Source organism: Ostrinia furnacalis, unplaced genomic scaffold (assembly GCF_004193835.3).
Source record: "Ostrinia furnacalis isolate ACB-3 unplaced genomic scaffold, ASM419383v2 OfSCF1456, whole genome shotgun sequence".
Lineage (NCBI taxonomy): Eukaryota > Metazoa > Arthropoda > Insecta > Lepidoptera > Crambidae > Ostrinia > Ostrinia furnacalis.
The window spans coordinates 795,778-811,140 of record NW_021131695.1 but is presented as its reverse complement, the minus strand read 5'-3'; the positions used below and the strand labels follow the sequence as shown (position 1 = coordinate 811,140).

The 15,363-nt window shown below is 34.9% G+C and overlaps 1 protein-coding gene across 1 annotated transcript; it reads left to right on the top strand.

Moving 5' to 3' along the window:
* The first annotated feature begins 10,838 nt into the window (after positions 1-10,838).
* LOC114352833 (acyl-CoA Delta(11) desaturase-like) lies at positions 10,839-13,093 on the top strand. Its single transcript, XM_028304575.1, has 3 exons — positions 10,839-11,037; positions 11,828-12,164; positions 12,652-13,093. Exons 1-3 carry the CDS (start codon positions 10,839-10,841, stop codon positions 13,091-13,093), a joined length of 978 nt encoding a protein of 325 aa, XP_028160376.1.
* Positions 13,094-15,363: the final 2,270 nt, after the last annotated feature.

The following is a 15,363-nucleotide window of genomic DNA, read 5'->3' as shown; positions in this document are numbered from 1 at the left end:
GCCTCCCCCAATGCTTTCCATGTTGCCCGGTTGGTAGCGGCCTGCGTCCAGCGCCTTCCTGCTACCTATAATGATGTTCTCGGTCCACCTTGTGGGTGGACGTCTCACGCTGCGTTATAGGTACAATAATACACGGTGCGATATAACATGTGATTATAATCAACGCAGAAAGTTACAAGCTTACATTATTTTAAAAATAAACAGACTAGTGTAAAGATAACGGAGTCATTGCAACTTTATGGCCACTGAAAAAGTGTAATCACATTAGAACCGCGGTCATCTGAGGATTTACGCCGGGCGGTGGACACTCTGGCAATGATCTCACTATAAATGCTTATCACGCTCGCCCACCACTGAAGGTACTGTGGTTATGGACAGTAGATCCATAGCTTTACAGTAACACTTATTAAGGCTGGTTTTAGAATCACGCTGACGCATGCTGCCCGTCAGCGCTTACAGCCGAAATGTATGAACCGTCGGCGCCGAGCGATCAGCGTCACTCAGAAATGTTCCCTTCAATTGAGAATGTTACTAGGTACGCAAAATCACTTGAAACCTGTTACAGATAAGCTTTTACATATACAAATACATTTGTTTTTATTTCATTCAAAAATACCAAGTAGTTATGATTTTATAGGCTTTCAAAGTTCGCATCAATGTAGAGTCCCGCCGACGGTCACGTGACCCCGTGTGACGTACATTCACAGTGTCCGATCACTAGACAACGGATTTAAACATACTTAAATACAGTTTTTTTTGTAAATACATACTTGTTGTACATATTAACACCCAGACCTATCACAGAAATTAAAATTGAACCAAACCCAAACTTGATGCTATTGTGTCGTTTTATTGCGAATTACCTTCCAGGTCCATCATCAGACCCTGATTACTATATAGAATTGAAGTACTCATCAATACAAAACGAACGAGCCCAAACTCGATGGAGTTAAGTCGTTTTATTATGGAGTTCCTATGGCCACCTTCCAGCTCCATCATCAGATCAGCTCCATGTCATCATAATATTGCATGGTCATCTAAATCACATGTGTATGCGAAATTTCAGCTTAATCGGTTGGCCGGAAGTGGGTTTTAATTCAGCTTGCAAGATTCCACCCATACAAATTTGAGCCAGTCACTGTAATATGACGTCACGCGCATAAAATGGCGGGCCGGTCGCCGCCCGCATCTTTAAAATTCAATATCTTGGAAACTAATTGACGTATCGAAATAATTCTTTCACGTGTATTTTTTATTTTTAACAGAGAATACAGAAAGCTAAAAAATAAAATTAGTGAACATTCTTCATTACATACATTTTGATTTGTCAGCGCCGACGATCAGCGAGCGGTCAGCGCGATTATAAAACCAGCCTAAAAGGTTATTCATTCGTAAAAGAAACTTTTTTTTCCAGTAGCGCCGACGGATTGGAAGACGTAGTGTAGTCAGGCATCCCACTCGGTGGATCGACGATCTGGTGAAGGTCTCGAGAAGCAAATAGATGCAGGCTGCGGAGGACAGATTGGCGATTGGGGATATCATTGGGCAAGGCCTTTGTCCAGCAGTGGTATTTTGTTTGAAACGAACGAGCAACAGAATAAAATATTTTATTATGTTTTCATGGCTGCCTAACTGTCGATTTTGGCTAAGGACACAGAAGTTGCTGTAGAAATTTGGATTACTTAGTGTAGAACGTGAGCCTTCTGTGCCATCGTATTCTGTGTTTTAAGTAGAAGTAATAAAGAAAATATTAATATATAATCCGCTAGCTGAGGGTTATTTGACGGGGGATTGAGATAAAAGAGACATCGCCCATCCTTCGATAGCGCGACGTGATATTTTGAGAAATTATCTTTGCTTTATGTATTTAAAACTATCCTACTAAAGTAGGATAGTTTATTTAAAGAAATAAATGTCTTTGAGTTTAGGATAATTTTAAAACTTTTTACACATTATGGACTACAATATACAGGGTGGAATTTTGTAATGCCACCTGGAGGGAAAGTACTCTTAATACTGTAGATAGAAAATTTTACTGAAAGAAAACATTCCTTTATTTTTGAAAAGAAAGAGAACTGCATTCAAAAATTTTCGAAAAAAAATCGAAAATTCACTACCATACTATACAATTTTCTGTACATAATTAAAATAATTTAAGATTTCATGGTTTTCCTTTCATTTGATTTATTAAGTTTGTTAGAGAGATTTCATCCTTGTACTTAACCCTAACGATCGAGGTAATAAAAACACAGGGTGTAATTTTTAACAGATTTTAGTTGGTTCGATTCCCGGGTGTGGCAAGCAAATTTTCGGAAATTTTAAAATGCAGTTCTATTTCTTTTCAAAAATAAAGGAATGTTTTCTTTGTGAAAAAAATTCTATCTACAATATTAAGAGTACTTTCCCTCCAGGGGGCATTACAAAATTCCACCCTGTATAAAAAAAAACTACATTTTAGTAAAATTGGTACAATGTACAATTTAAAAATTGGAAAGGTTTTATATGTAAAAGAAATAGAAATTAATGATATCACATCATTATCATGCGGGTCGAAAATCGTACATTTTATGGAATTAAAAATATGCGGCCATATTTAATTAATTATGCTAATTTTTCGAATCGTCTAATGATCTCTGGGACTAAGTGGCGATTTATTACGCTCTTGTGTGTTAAGTAATATTAATAGCGTTTTCATTAAGTTGCCTTTGTGGAAAATACAAATAATAATTAAGTAATTGGTACCTACAAATTTCTCATTGTCATGAAGCTAATGAAAAATAATAATGCTTTGTAAGACTATCACAAAGATGATCTTAATGGATGGTCGGTTTCTAAGAAGGTTGTAACGACTGGTGAGTTTGGGTTTCATTTGTAATTCAGTTATTAAAGCAATAGTTAGTATAGTAATAGTTAGTTGTGTGACTTACATAATATACGAGTACTAAGAGAATCTATTGGATTGAACTAAGCACACTTAAGACTTTTCTATTACAAACAGAAATTGTCTACTTCACAATAAAACAACGTAGGTGTCTAAAAACATTAGAATCTGAAAAAACATTCTGCGTTTGTCCCGCCTATAAACTAAATCAGAAAAAAACATAACATAAAGATATGCCGCTACCAAAAAACACGAATACACGTATTTGTCAAAATAAAAATGAACCTTGGAACGTAGCCAGAGAATACTTCCCGCATAAAAATTGCTCGAACTGAAAAGGCGGAAGCTTGCCGTAAACTAATAAGCACGTTCCTCATTATCGATTTATGGTTCCAATAAATTATGGTGAAGTCTAGAGAAATATTGCCCGTCTTCTGGCAAGGTTTTCAAGACTAGGTTTTGGTGTAAAAAGAAAAAAATGGTCAAGTGCGATTCGTTTTGATGCACTCCAGGTCCCGTAGGGGATTTTACTTTTTTGAGTACAAAACACGATAGAAGAGCTTTAATGTATATTGTCATCATTTTAGCCACAGGACGTCAACTGCTGAACATAGGCCTCCCCAATGATTTCCATATCGCCCGGTTGGTAGCGGCCTGCATCCAGCATGGGGCAGCAAAGCAAGGTACTGGAGTGGAGGCCACGTACCGCAAAACGCAGCGTGGGACGTCCACCCACAAGGTGGACCGACGACCTCTTTGAAACTATAAAGAAGTAGAACGAAAATAATAATTTATTTAACATTGCTATTGGTGTAATATGTGATGTAAACTAGTCTTTAGAGGACCAAGATAATGATACTTTATCGGTGTAGAGTCGGCTTACAATAAGGAGAAAGAACTATCTCTTCTTTCTACTCTTCTTTTCTCTTATGTATTTACAAATTATCAATTTTAGTTCCACGGGATCGTAATTGGTTTTGTTTGGTACATAAATTATGCGAAAGCCGTGTATTTTGTGATTGCGTTAACCTGAAAGCTGAATTTATAGCCACAGGGGTCAAAACCGCAGTGTTTAAATTTTGCTTGACCCTCTCTTGAAATAAAGGGTTTTGATTGTTTAGACTTTAGACAGACGGACATAGACAAGGAAGTTATCTTAAATGGGAAACATTAAAGAACATCAAAACCAAGTCAATCTATTTGTCTAAAGCAAACATTTTCTTAGAAACTACTCGACAAAGAGAACTGAGATTTGCATGAAGACGTTGATTGGACAAAAATAAATTGAATAGACTATTATTTATTTAAAAGGTTGCTTTTCTATGACGTGTACTAATGTGCCAAGGTGTATATTAACCCATTTAGACCGATAATTATTTTTGTAAATAAAAATTGATTTTTCAGCAAATACTTACAAAGGGAAGCCTAAAAATCATGAAAAAAATATTTAAAAAAATAATCCATAAATAGGGGGCCGTGGGGAGCCCGTACCATATAGGGTACAGTAGGTCTATAAGCAAGCAAAACATAGTTGTTGTTCAAAGAAGATTTTTATTTATTTTTGTATGATATAAAATAAAAATAAAATCATATAATCACTAGTATCACACATGGCATATCTTGTAAGGCGTTTTCTGTGATACTAACCACATTTGGTTCTTTTTTCCTACCTTCTCTGAAGTTAGTGAGGATAGATGAAGAAGACCTGGCTTCTTCTGATTTGTTACGTTTAGTGCTATCCATAATCGCATTTAGCAACACGACGATGGAAATTTAGCAAATCCATCGAAGAAAACTCTGAGGGTTATTATTTACATTGACACTATCTTTATCGCCTAAATCTTCGTCAGTCTGATCATCATTAGCGGTCATCTGACAAGACAGCAGTAGAAAAATACCAAAATTGCTTTGTTTGCTGAAATTATCAAATTTTTCATGATTTGTGGCAATAAAATGAAGCATAAATTACCTCAAACAAATAAAAATAATAAAAATTAAATTATATTTTTTCGCACGATTTGCTCATGCATAGACCTACTGTACCTTATACGGTACCCCTGTTTTAGACTGGAATAAACCGTATAAAAATAATCTCAATAATATTTTTTTTGTAGTCATGATATCTATTGTACTCTATTTTTAAAATAAAATTGATAAATAACATAATTTACCATGAATAATTAGAAATTATACCTTCTTAAATACATTGTAAATATTTTTTTTGTTTTCTGTCGAGGCATTTCATAAATATTTCCGAAACCACTTGTTAAAACATATTTTTAAATATTTTTTTGTAAAATAATCACTTTAAGCTTACTGTCACAATCATTTTTACAAATTAATAACAGTTTGGTACTTCGAAATATTTTCAAAAAGATACCGTACCACATAGGGTACGGTAGGGCTAAATGGGTTAATACCAATGAAAACTATAGTATTATAGGTAGTATAATAGAATATCAAAAATGATTTATTTGGTCTCCATCATCTATCTCTATTAAAAGGGTTGCAACAAAAGGTCACAAACAAATAGTTTGATGCCGAAAAGATGCATATATGGCTCAATCTAATAAACCAAATCTCCTTAACACAGGCTCTATAATTTTGTAATAAAAATGGGACATTATAGTTTGTCAGTTTTTTTAAGTGCGGAACCCTAAAACCGTAAAAGACGTAGCTACTAGAGACGAAGTTTCCCCAGAGACTTTCCGGAACTTAGTAAATAAACAGATTTATTTTATCTAGAACCTTGTAATGGAGGCCGGGCCTTTATAACGTGGAATTTCGATACGCCTGAGAAGATGAACTAGTTGAGACCTAATTAACTTATACGTAACTGATACGAACTTTTAAAAATAGTTTGCGTTTTGAATTATTGGCACTTTTTGCAAATGCTCGTTTAGTACTCGGATACATTGTACCAATGTGACGAAATCTCTAGGTAGTTAAGGCCACTTGTCCACAATGGTAGGGCAAGTTATTTGAGACGTGTATAAGCGCCCTGGAATGGACCTAGGTACTAAATAAAAGATTTGTATTTGTACTTGATTCTGAAGTAGTTTAGTATTTTAATGATACTGATCATTGGACATTTTACACTGCGCCATCTAGTCCCAAACTTCGCAAAGCTTTTAATTAAAGATTGACCGTACAAACCCCTGGAAAAGACGACTCACTTAAATTGTGCGGTTCTACCTGAGTATGTTTCTCTCTGCACATTTCTGCAGATTTACCTCCCACATACCGTTCCCCATTTCAAGCAAGGAACAATTATTTCATGTAAATGACCTTTGCACAGGCGGCACGAAACATTAATAAATAAACGGGGCACGTACACCGCATTAACTCAGTCTACGTTATCCTGCGCAGGATCACAATACAGGCTGACTTTGTAAACAGTGTCAAAGGCTAGGTTGCACCATCTTACTTTTACTTTATTTATGATTTTTATTTGACTTTATTTGTTTATGATTAATAAGAAAATATATTGAAAATTTGACATGTAATGAACATTATGAATAAATTTCTTATTCTTATTCTTATTCTTACAAACGTCAAAAACCTGTCAAACTCTATACAAAATACACCGGTTATCGTTATAGTCACGGTTAAAGTTAGGTGGTGCAACTCAGCCTTAGATTTTAGGAGCGACTCCGAATCAGTAACTTAATCTATTTAGAGCCGATTTTTCAATCGTCAGTATCTTTTAACTGAAGAATAAGCTTGTCATTTTGACACATTTCCCATAATACTGAAACTGTCAATGTGCCAAACTTAGGCTGAGTTGCACCATTTTACTTTAACTTTGACAAACGTCAAAATTCTATCAAACTCCATACAAAAAGCACCGGTTATTGTCATTGTTACAGTTGAAATAAGGTGGTACAACTCAGCCTTATTCTTCAGTTATAAGTTATCTGACGATTGCAAAATTAGCCCTTACGTTCATTATTTTTATCCGCTGTGTGCGGTTTCAAAATTGGCACACGTGGATAATTTACTTCGTTCATAGAAAAGTACGTAAACTGTTAAAATACTGTAAAGCTTAAAATATATAATGGTGCGCGAAAATAAGCCTTAACCTTCAAAACTTAAGATAAGGGCACCCACTAATAAAAAAAATTTACTTTTTTTTTGCGAAAAATAACCACGATGAAAAATAATTACGATAAAGTTGTATTCTTATTGTTCTATAGAGCTTATTAAAAAAAAATAGATCGTGTTTGCAAAGTCACCCTGTATGTATACAATATACGTCGTATAACACCGTAACTGACAATAAGCCGACAAATATTTCTGCAAGAATAAACCTTTGTTGCGTGTCGCGACACGATTTATAATAATTTCCCGTAAACACAGCCTCGTATAAAATCGCGGCAAATTGTGACAAATTATTATGTCTTCGGTTGGACACACAAAAACGGGCAATTACTTTTGCGAATATTTCAAATATAATAGCATTCATTATGTTGCACTGAAGGAAGTTCCACATAAATTGTAAGAAGACAAAGCTTTGGAATAAAGTCCCAAATAATTGTTATTTTTTGGTAATTTGTGTCTAATATGTACAAAAAATAAACTTTTTTTTCTCGCTCGCTTGCTACTTTTAGGTAATGTTCTACAAATGTATGAAGATTTTCTTTAATTACTTTTTTATCCACACTGATTAAAAGGGTGATGATTTTCCGTACCAAATTCTATTATAAAATTATGTAAAGCATTGTAAAGTAAAGTAAAGAGCTTCCTCGTTGTGGATAAAAAAAAAAAAAAAAAAATTGTGACGTAACTAAATAAACCTCTTCTACTCGAGGGTTAAAACTCTAGTAAAAGCTTTAATAATAATACAGTTAAAATTTCCATGTTACACTTATAAAGTTGTGCTCTTACCTTTGATCAATTTGTTCTACATTTTTAAAAGAAAGAACTCCGTTTAAAGTCAATTTGAATACTATAGCATATTATACTGACCAGACAGCTCGATACGCCTTTATACAGCGCTACATTATATTTCACTGTCAATAATGTACTGTTACATTCGTGTTCCATTCCTTTTGTGCTCTGCAGAAACCTTTTTACCCTTCGAATTTCGTGACCAAAAGGGAACGCTTTAAGTGCAAGGGTTACAAAAAAGCTTACAATGAAATTTTAACACCTCTTTTTTGTCAATATAAATTAAATTTATAGCACCCGTGTCCTCATAAGCTTTTTTTGTCCTTGCTCTAGTTTCAGAACTATTTTCAGTTGGCGCAAATTATGCCTTAATACAGCAATTATACGGAATATTTGACCAATTAGGTTTCGCGCACTGCTGAGCAGATAATTAGAAATCGCATACGTTAATTAGGTACGTCTGCACTTTATAAAATGGTGTTCACATAATGATTATAGTCATAAATTTATCAAATAATTTCCATATAAATTCATTTAGTTTGTTTTCAAAATAGTAAATTTCTTAATACGAGTTGTTTTTCAACATTATCATCATAATAATTTTAGTAACAAGACTTCCACTGCTGTACATAGGCTTCCCCCAATGATTTCCATAGTGGCCGGTTGGTAGAGGTCTGCCCTGCATCCAGCTCAGTACTGCTACTTTAGAACTCTCTCCATCGGCCGTCAGTTCAGCGTAACTATGCGTTTTTCAACAACATGCCGATTAAGCTAGCTTTCCATGTACCAGTTTGTGATAGATTCTAACAATGATGCAATCAAATAACATCGAATATACACCACAGAGTAGGTAATCTGTATAATTATATTAATTTGATTGCAAAGTGAAATAATATCAAATTACTGAAACTGCTGATATTCTGTTTCAGTACAAATAATACTACAAGCTGTTAAATGAATAAAAGTTCATAAATTTGTGTAATAAATACAGTTGTTATTTTCCCAGTTATCGTCATGATGTTTACATTTATATCAAATGATATTATTGTCTACATCGGCTCTGACTATGAGTTTAAACTGAAGCATCAAGGGTTACAGATGTACTAAAAACGGTGATGAGACCAAGCCAACATCTATAGAACAGTGACTCTCAATCTTTTTTAAATCCTTTCGAAAAATAAAACTATGCAAATCTCATAAAGTTCAAAAATAGAAAATGAATAAAGTTCTTTACAGATCAATGATTGCATTGTGAAACAAGTAAGGTCTTTTAGTAGGGCCTACAAAAAAACTTACTCAACTTTGGCACATTTTTGACAGTGTTAATGTACGTAGGACAGTAATTCAAAAGAATGAATGTATGTATTTAGCCAACAATATAGCACTAACAAAACATTCGTTAGGACAAATTAATATGCCAGAAATTCATAAATAAATATGCATATTAAAATTAATGAAAAACTGTGTTAAGTTCGATGGATTACCTAACGTTCGATTTAGTAATAAAGGTCTCGAACAACGGCACATCAAGGTAAATGGTGTGGCACCTTAAACGGCTGTATTAGGTGCGATTTTGCAATAAAAATGTATAGTCTGATATGCTGACGTTGTAACTAAGAAATTCTTGATACCTACACTTTGAGAATAAGCTGGTTTCCCAAACATCTTAGCTTATTGTCTCGCGTAATAGCATTTCCAGTAGTAAAGCACTGTCTATAAAATACCCTATAAACTGGATATCATGATATTGCGTTCATGTAACACTGCACTTTTATGATGCATGTTGATATAAATTTTTATAGCGTTATCAGAACTGCGGATTCAATTTCCAAAAGAAGATTACGGCGCTATCAATTTTGATTTTAAATTAACTTGTTTTTCTTTTCCGTTGTGAGTTTTGTGTTTTGTGACAATGACAGATTTATAGTGGTTTTACAAGTTTTTTTAAGTTTCTAAATTATTTTTAATTGGTGTTAATGTCATTTAATGAAATAAGTAAGTACTTGAAGGAACAAAATCGCAAATTTTACCTTGTACCTAACTTAATTTAACATCTGTGTGTTTACTCATAAGTACTTTATGAATTTTTGGAGTTATATCAGGCAGGAAACTGCAATTGGAACCTTTTTTATTCTGACTTTCATACCGATATAGGTAGGTATATTTGTGTTAGGTTGGCTATGTTACGCACATGGCTACAATACTGAAAAACTTCAGCTAAGCCAATTTTTTTTGAGTGTGACGAAAACGTGCGTAACAAACAAAGGTATGTTATTGTCACGTAAACATGAAATAGGTACCTACTTAATTATAAAGCAACGTAACTTTTTGGGGTAATTCACGATGTTTATTTTACATTTTTAAAATTTTAATTTCAACCAAATCACGTCCACTGATGGACAAAGGCCTCCCCCAAGGATTTCCATACGGTCCTGCGCCACCTGCATCCAGGTTCTTGCCATCACAAGATCGTCGGTCCAACTAGTCATCAGCCGTCAGTTCTGCGTTCAAAAAAGCTCGAAATTGCACAGAGTGCTATGGAGATGGCTATGTTCGGTGTTTCTTTTCGAGGTCGAATCTAAAATGAGGAGATTCATTAAAGAACTAAAATCTCTGACATAGCCTGACGGATTAGCAAGCTGAAGTGGCACTGGGCAGGGCACAACTTACTTGAAGTTAATAGTTTAAGTATTTGCCTATAAATCTTGACTTATCTAATATCCAATGATCTCCCGGCGAGGCAGAATATTACCTCAGTGAGCATCATTGCAATGGATGTGTTTTAAAGTTTTCATCACACAAAAACGTGTTAAATAATATTTTCAGAGAATCATCCTTCACTACGTCTATGTTTACTACTACTATTGATAAATTTGCATTTTAACTACTCCTAGACTAGGCAGTTCATTTTTTATATATCCGCTCAGCTGTAATAAATAGCCTTACATTTCCTTTAGTTGTCACCCTCATAGAGTAATAGTTGGTCGCCTAAAGGTGTGGTCGTTTATTATCATTTACTAATTTTTTTAAATTATTTGTGGTAGATTTTTCTTAGCACAAATACAATATGGCTTCACGATTACTTGAAACAGATGAAGAACCAACTGATACAGATTTGAAAAAGAATGTAACGCCATCTGAATTATCGCTGAACAAGTTACAAATTGTGTATTACTTAGTTATATTTTATATTTACATCCATGTTGCTGCATTTTATGGCCTTTATTTGGGTTGTACATCAGCTAAATGGTCTACTATGGGATTTGGTGAGTAGTTTATATAATTTTTATTATTAGAAATATACTTATCAATGTATTATAGTAATTTAAATTGAATTCGACCAGGTAACGATAGATTATGGTGCTTACCTTTACACGGGGATGACTTGAATAGATTACGTTTTTCTAACCATCCGTGTGAAATTGGACATGAGTGATGATTACTGTTTTCTGTTTATTCCTATGTCCACATTATAACAAATAAATGAAAAACCATACAATATACAGGGTGGAATTTTGTAATGCCACCTGGAGGGAAAGTACTCTTAATATTGTAGATAGAAATTTTTTCTCATAGAAAACATTCCTTTATTTTTGAAAAGAAATAGAACTGCATTCAAAGATTTCCAAAAAATTGCTTGCTACACCCGGGAATCGAACCAACTAAAATCTGTTAAAAATTCACCCTGTATTTTTATTACATCAATCGTTAGGGTTAAGTATAAGGATGAAATCTCTCTAACAAACTTGATAAATCAAATGAAAGGAAAACCATGAATCCTTAAATTATTTTAATTATACTACAGAAAGTTGTACGGTATGGTAGTGAATTTTCGTAAAATTTTCGAAAATCTTTGAATGCAGTTCTCTTTCTTTTCAAAAATAAAGGAATATTTTCTTTCAGTAAAATTTTCTATCTACAGTATTGAGAGTACTTTCCCTCCAGGTGGCATTACAAAATTCCACCCTGTATATGTGTGGCATACCCACAAACATTTCTACAATAAGTGACAATGATGTGAACTCTACGGGTATTATACATATTTTCTTATTCCAGGAGTGCTGATGCATATATTGGGTACCATCGGCATCACAGCAGGTGCCCACAGACTGTGGTCCCACAGATCATACAAAGCAAAACTTCCCCTGCAAATAATGCTCATGGTATTTAATAGCATAACCTCTCAAAAGACAGTGATAAATTGGTCAAGAGACCATCGCGTCCACCATAAATGTTCCGATACCGAAGGAGACCCTCACAACGCCAGCCGTGGATTCTTCTACTCGCATATGGGTTGGCTGATGACCAAAAAATCGGAGGAGGTTATAAAACAAGGGAAAGTTATAGATGTGTCTGATTTATACAGCAATCCTGTCATACGCCTCCAGAATGAGTAAGTGTAGTTCTAACTTGTAATTAAAAAAAAAAACTATGTAAAGTTTGTGGTAATTAAAATTCAAATAGTTATTCAGTACATAGGCCCTTTCCAGGGCACTTATACACGTCCCAAATATAGCTTGCCCTACCACCACATCAGGACACCATATGGGCTGGTGCTGAGAAGAAGTGGCGGAAGAAACTCAGTTACGTTTGTCAGCCTCTTTTTCAATAAAATAGCTTACATGACACGCATAGAGTGTGAGCTAGGCAGCTAAAATCCACGCACTGTTGTCATTTAAATAATTAGATAATGAAACATAAATGATGATTTGGAAAACCATAATAAGAAGTTGTAAAATTGGCATTTGACAGTGATACATAGTTAGAGGGATATTTAGACATTAGTATACGAGTTAGCTTCTTAAAAAAAAGAAACGTTTTCCCCTGCTGTGTGGTTGCTTCATTTACTACTAACTAATACTTTCTTAATCTCATTGCAGTTATCCGGCACCTATTATTGGAACACTCTGCTTCGTTCTCCCGACTGTCATACCGATGTACTTCTGGGGTGAAACCTTCAACAACGCTTGGCATTTGAACATGTTGCGTTTTGTCGTGACCCTACACATCATCTGCTGTGTCAACAGTGTTGCCCACTTCTGGGGTTACAAACCGTACGACAAAAAACTTCGACCTTGCCAAAATCCCATTCTAAGTTCTGTCGTTCTTGGGGAAGGATTCCACAACTACCACCATGTGTTCCCGTGGGACTACCGGGCTTCTGAGCTTGGAAACAAATACCTGAACCTCTCTACTATGTTCATTGACTTTTTTGCTTGGGTTGGATGGGCTTACGATCTCAAGGCAACATCTGAAGAGATTATTAAGAATCGAAAAGAGCGAACAGACGATGGCTCGGATCTGTGGGGACACGCTGATTGAACTATGTTTATTTCTTAATATTTTATACTATTGATGACGAAATATAGTTTTAAAATCATGTTGTTTTATTTTCTCAAAGACAATAATTATGTCATATATTAACGACACCATTGTAAACTGAATACTGCATTTAATAACATTTATGAAAATATTATGAATAAAAATAATTGTAATAAAATATGTTGTTTTTCAATATACACCAATCATTTTCCTAACACCAGATTGGCAGAGCCTTTTGTTGAGAGAAATGTCGATCAAAAGTCATATCAAACGTCCGCCATGGACGGATGTATAGAGTCCTTTACACATAAAATTACAACGATGGTGTTAGACTTCCCGCAAACTATAGACTTTTTGTAATCGGGTTAAACGTTACACCGATTTAGTATTGGCTAATTCCTCATACAAATAGAAGCCGATCAAACTATTGGCCGATAAAAATTATGTAGCCTGCGGGGACTCTAACACCATTGTTGCCAGTCAGGTAAAGGACTCTACACACCAAATCCAACTCATATCTCGATGTTGAAAGTCAACTCATGACTTTGGGTTGGCGGGTTGGACTGCAAAAGGGCCCTACAACACGATACCATTACAAAAGCCTAATCAAAGGTAGCAAAACATGATCGTGGAAATAAATGGAACGTATGCCACATGTAACATGGATTTGTTTTTGTTGTTGTCTGATGGTTTTAGGAATAAAACTGACTAGGAGAGAAAACAAAAATAATAAAAGTAGCTTGTGTTTGCGGGATTAGTGTGTGTTCCTAGGATTCTACTTTCTAGCAGGTGTTTGTGACTCCTAATCTTCTTGTGAGGGACTTTACAATAAAGCGTTTACAATTTGAAAATAATAGTGAAATGACAAGAGAGACGTTAAGCGTCCGTGGCTGCTAGATATGCATCAACGCCCTCTGTTGTAGTTCCTTGACCTCACGTGACATAATAGATGCGGTGCTTGGCGATAGTATTGACCCTTGATCCTTGGTTAGTGTTTCACAAGCGGTCCGACAGATGGCTCTTAAGCTTGTTTAAGTGTTATTCAGAAATGGATCATCAGCAGTAATTATCACTCTCAATGACTTATGTTATAATATATGTCGAGGCCAGGGATGGCGTTGTCGGCAGCATTCATTAAATCCTTCTGCGTGCAGTACCTCGAGCACTCAGGGCACGACATCATGTGCTTCATTGACTGGAGAACAAAACCGCACCTGCACTCCATGCTTGAACCATCCAAGAATCCCCACCTGACCAGATTGTCCTCACCACAGCCAACCTGCGTCCGAAGTCTTTCAGGTAAGCCAGAGCTGATGATGATGATAATGGAATTCCACAGTCGCAAAGCTATGTTTTTTATTTTCAAGAAACTCTGCACTTCTTAATTGTTACAGTAAGATGAAGGCAATCATTTGCATAGCTGGGCATTAACTCGTTAATCCGTTAATTAACGAAGTTAACATTTCTATTAACGGATTAACTTTTAAGTTAACTTTAAAAAATGTTAACGGACTCGTTAACTTCCGATAAATTATCCTAAGTCCGTTAATCGTTAATCCAGTACCTACTATTTACCAAAAAAAAAACAGCAGGCACGCTGAAAAACACTAAGAAAAACGCGTTCTCCTACGTTCGGGCTTCGAGAACTTCCAGAACCCAAAACAACTGTTTTTGTAACCAGAAAGAAACGATATAAAAAATGCTATTTTTTTATTTATTTACAAGCTTATACAGGGTGGAATTTTGTAATGCCACCTGGAGGGAAAGTACTCTTAATACTGCAAATAGATTTACTGAAAGAAAACATTCCTTAATTTTTTTAAAGAAAGAGAACTGCATTCATAGATTTTCACATCATTACCACACCACACCATACAATTTCTGTACATAATTAAAATAATTTAAGATTTTATGGATTTCCTTTCATTTGATTTATCAAGTTTGTTAGAGAGATTTTTCATCCTTATACTTGACCTTAACGATCGATGCAATAAAAATACAGGGTGTAATTTTTAACAGATTGTAGTTGGTTTGATTCCCGGGTGTGGCAAATATTTTTTGGAAATCTTTGAATGCAGTTCTATTTGTTTTCAAAAATAAAGGAATGTTTTCTTTGAGATTTTTTTTATCTACTATATTAAGACTACTTTCCCTCCACGTGGCATGACAAAATTCCACCCTGACTGTATATTGACTTCACTTGTTAGTAGGTATGTGTGGGAAAAATCTTGCAACTGAATTTAAGACCAGTTCTCCTCAACCGATTGAGC

What these genes read in the sequence shown, in the direction of transcription:
- LOC114352833 (XM_028304575.1), top strand. Translation starts at nt 10,839, where the DNA reads ATGGCTTCACGATTACTTGAAACAGATGAAGAACCAACTGATACAGAT. An exon ending in ATGGTCTACTATGGGATTTG is followed by an intron (nt 11,038 to 11,827) that starts GTGAGTAGTTTA and finishes TTCTTATTCCAG; the next exon opens with GAGTGCTGATGCATATATTG. An exon ending in GTCATACGCCTCCAGAATGA is followed by an intron (nt 12,165 to 12,651) that starts GTAAGTGTAGTT and finishes ATCTCATTGCAG; the next exon opens with TTATCCGGCACCTATTATTG.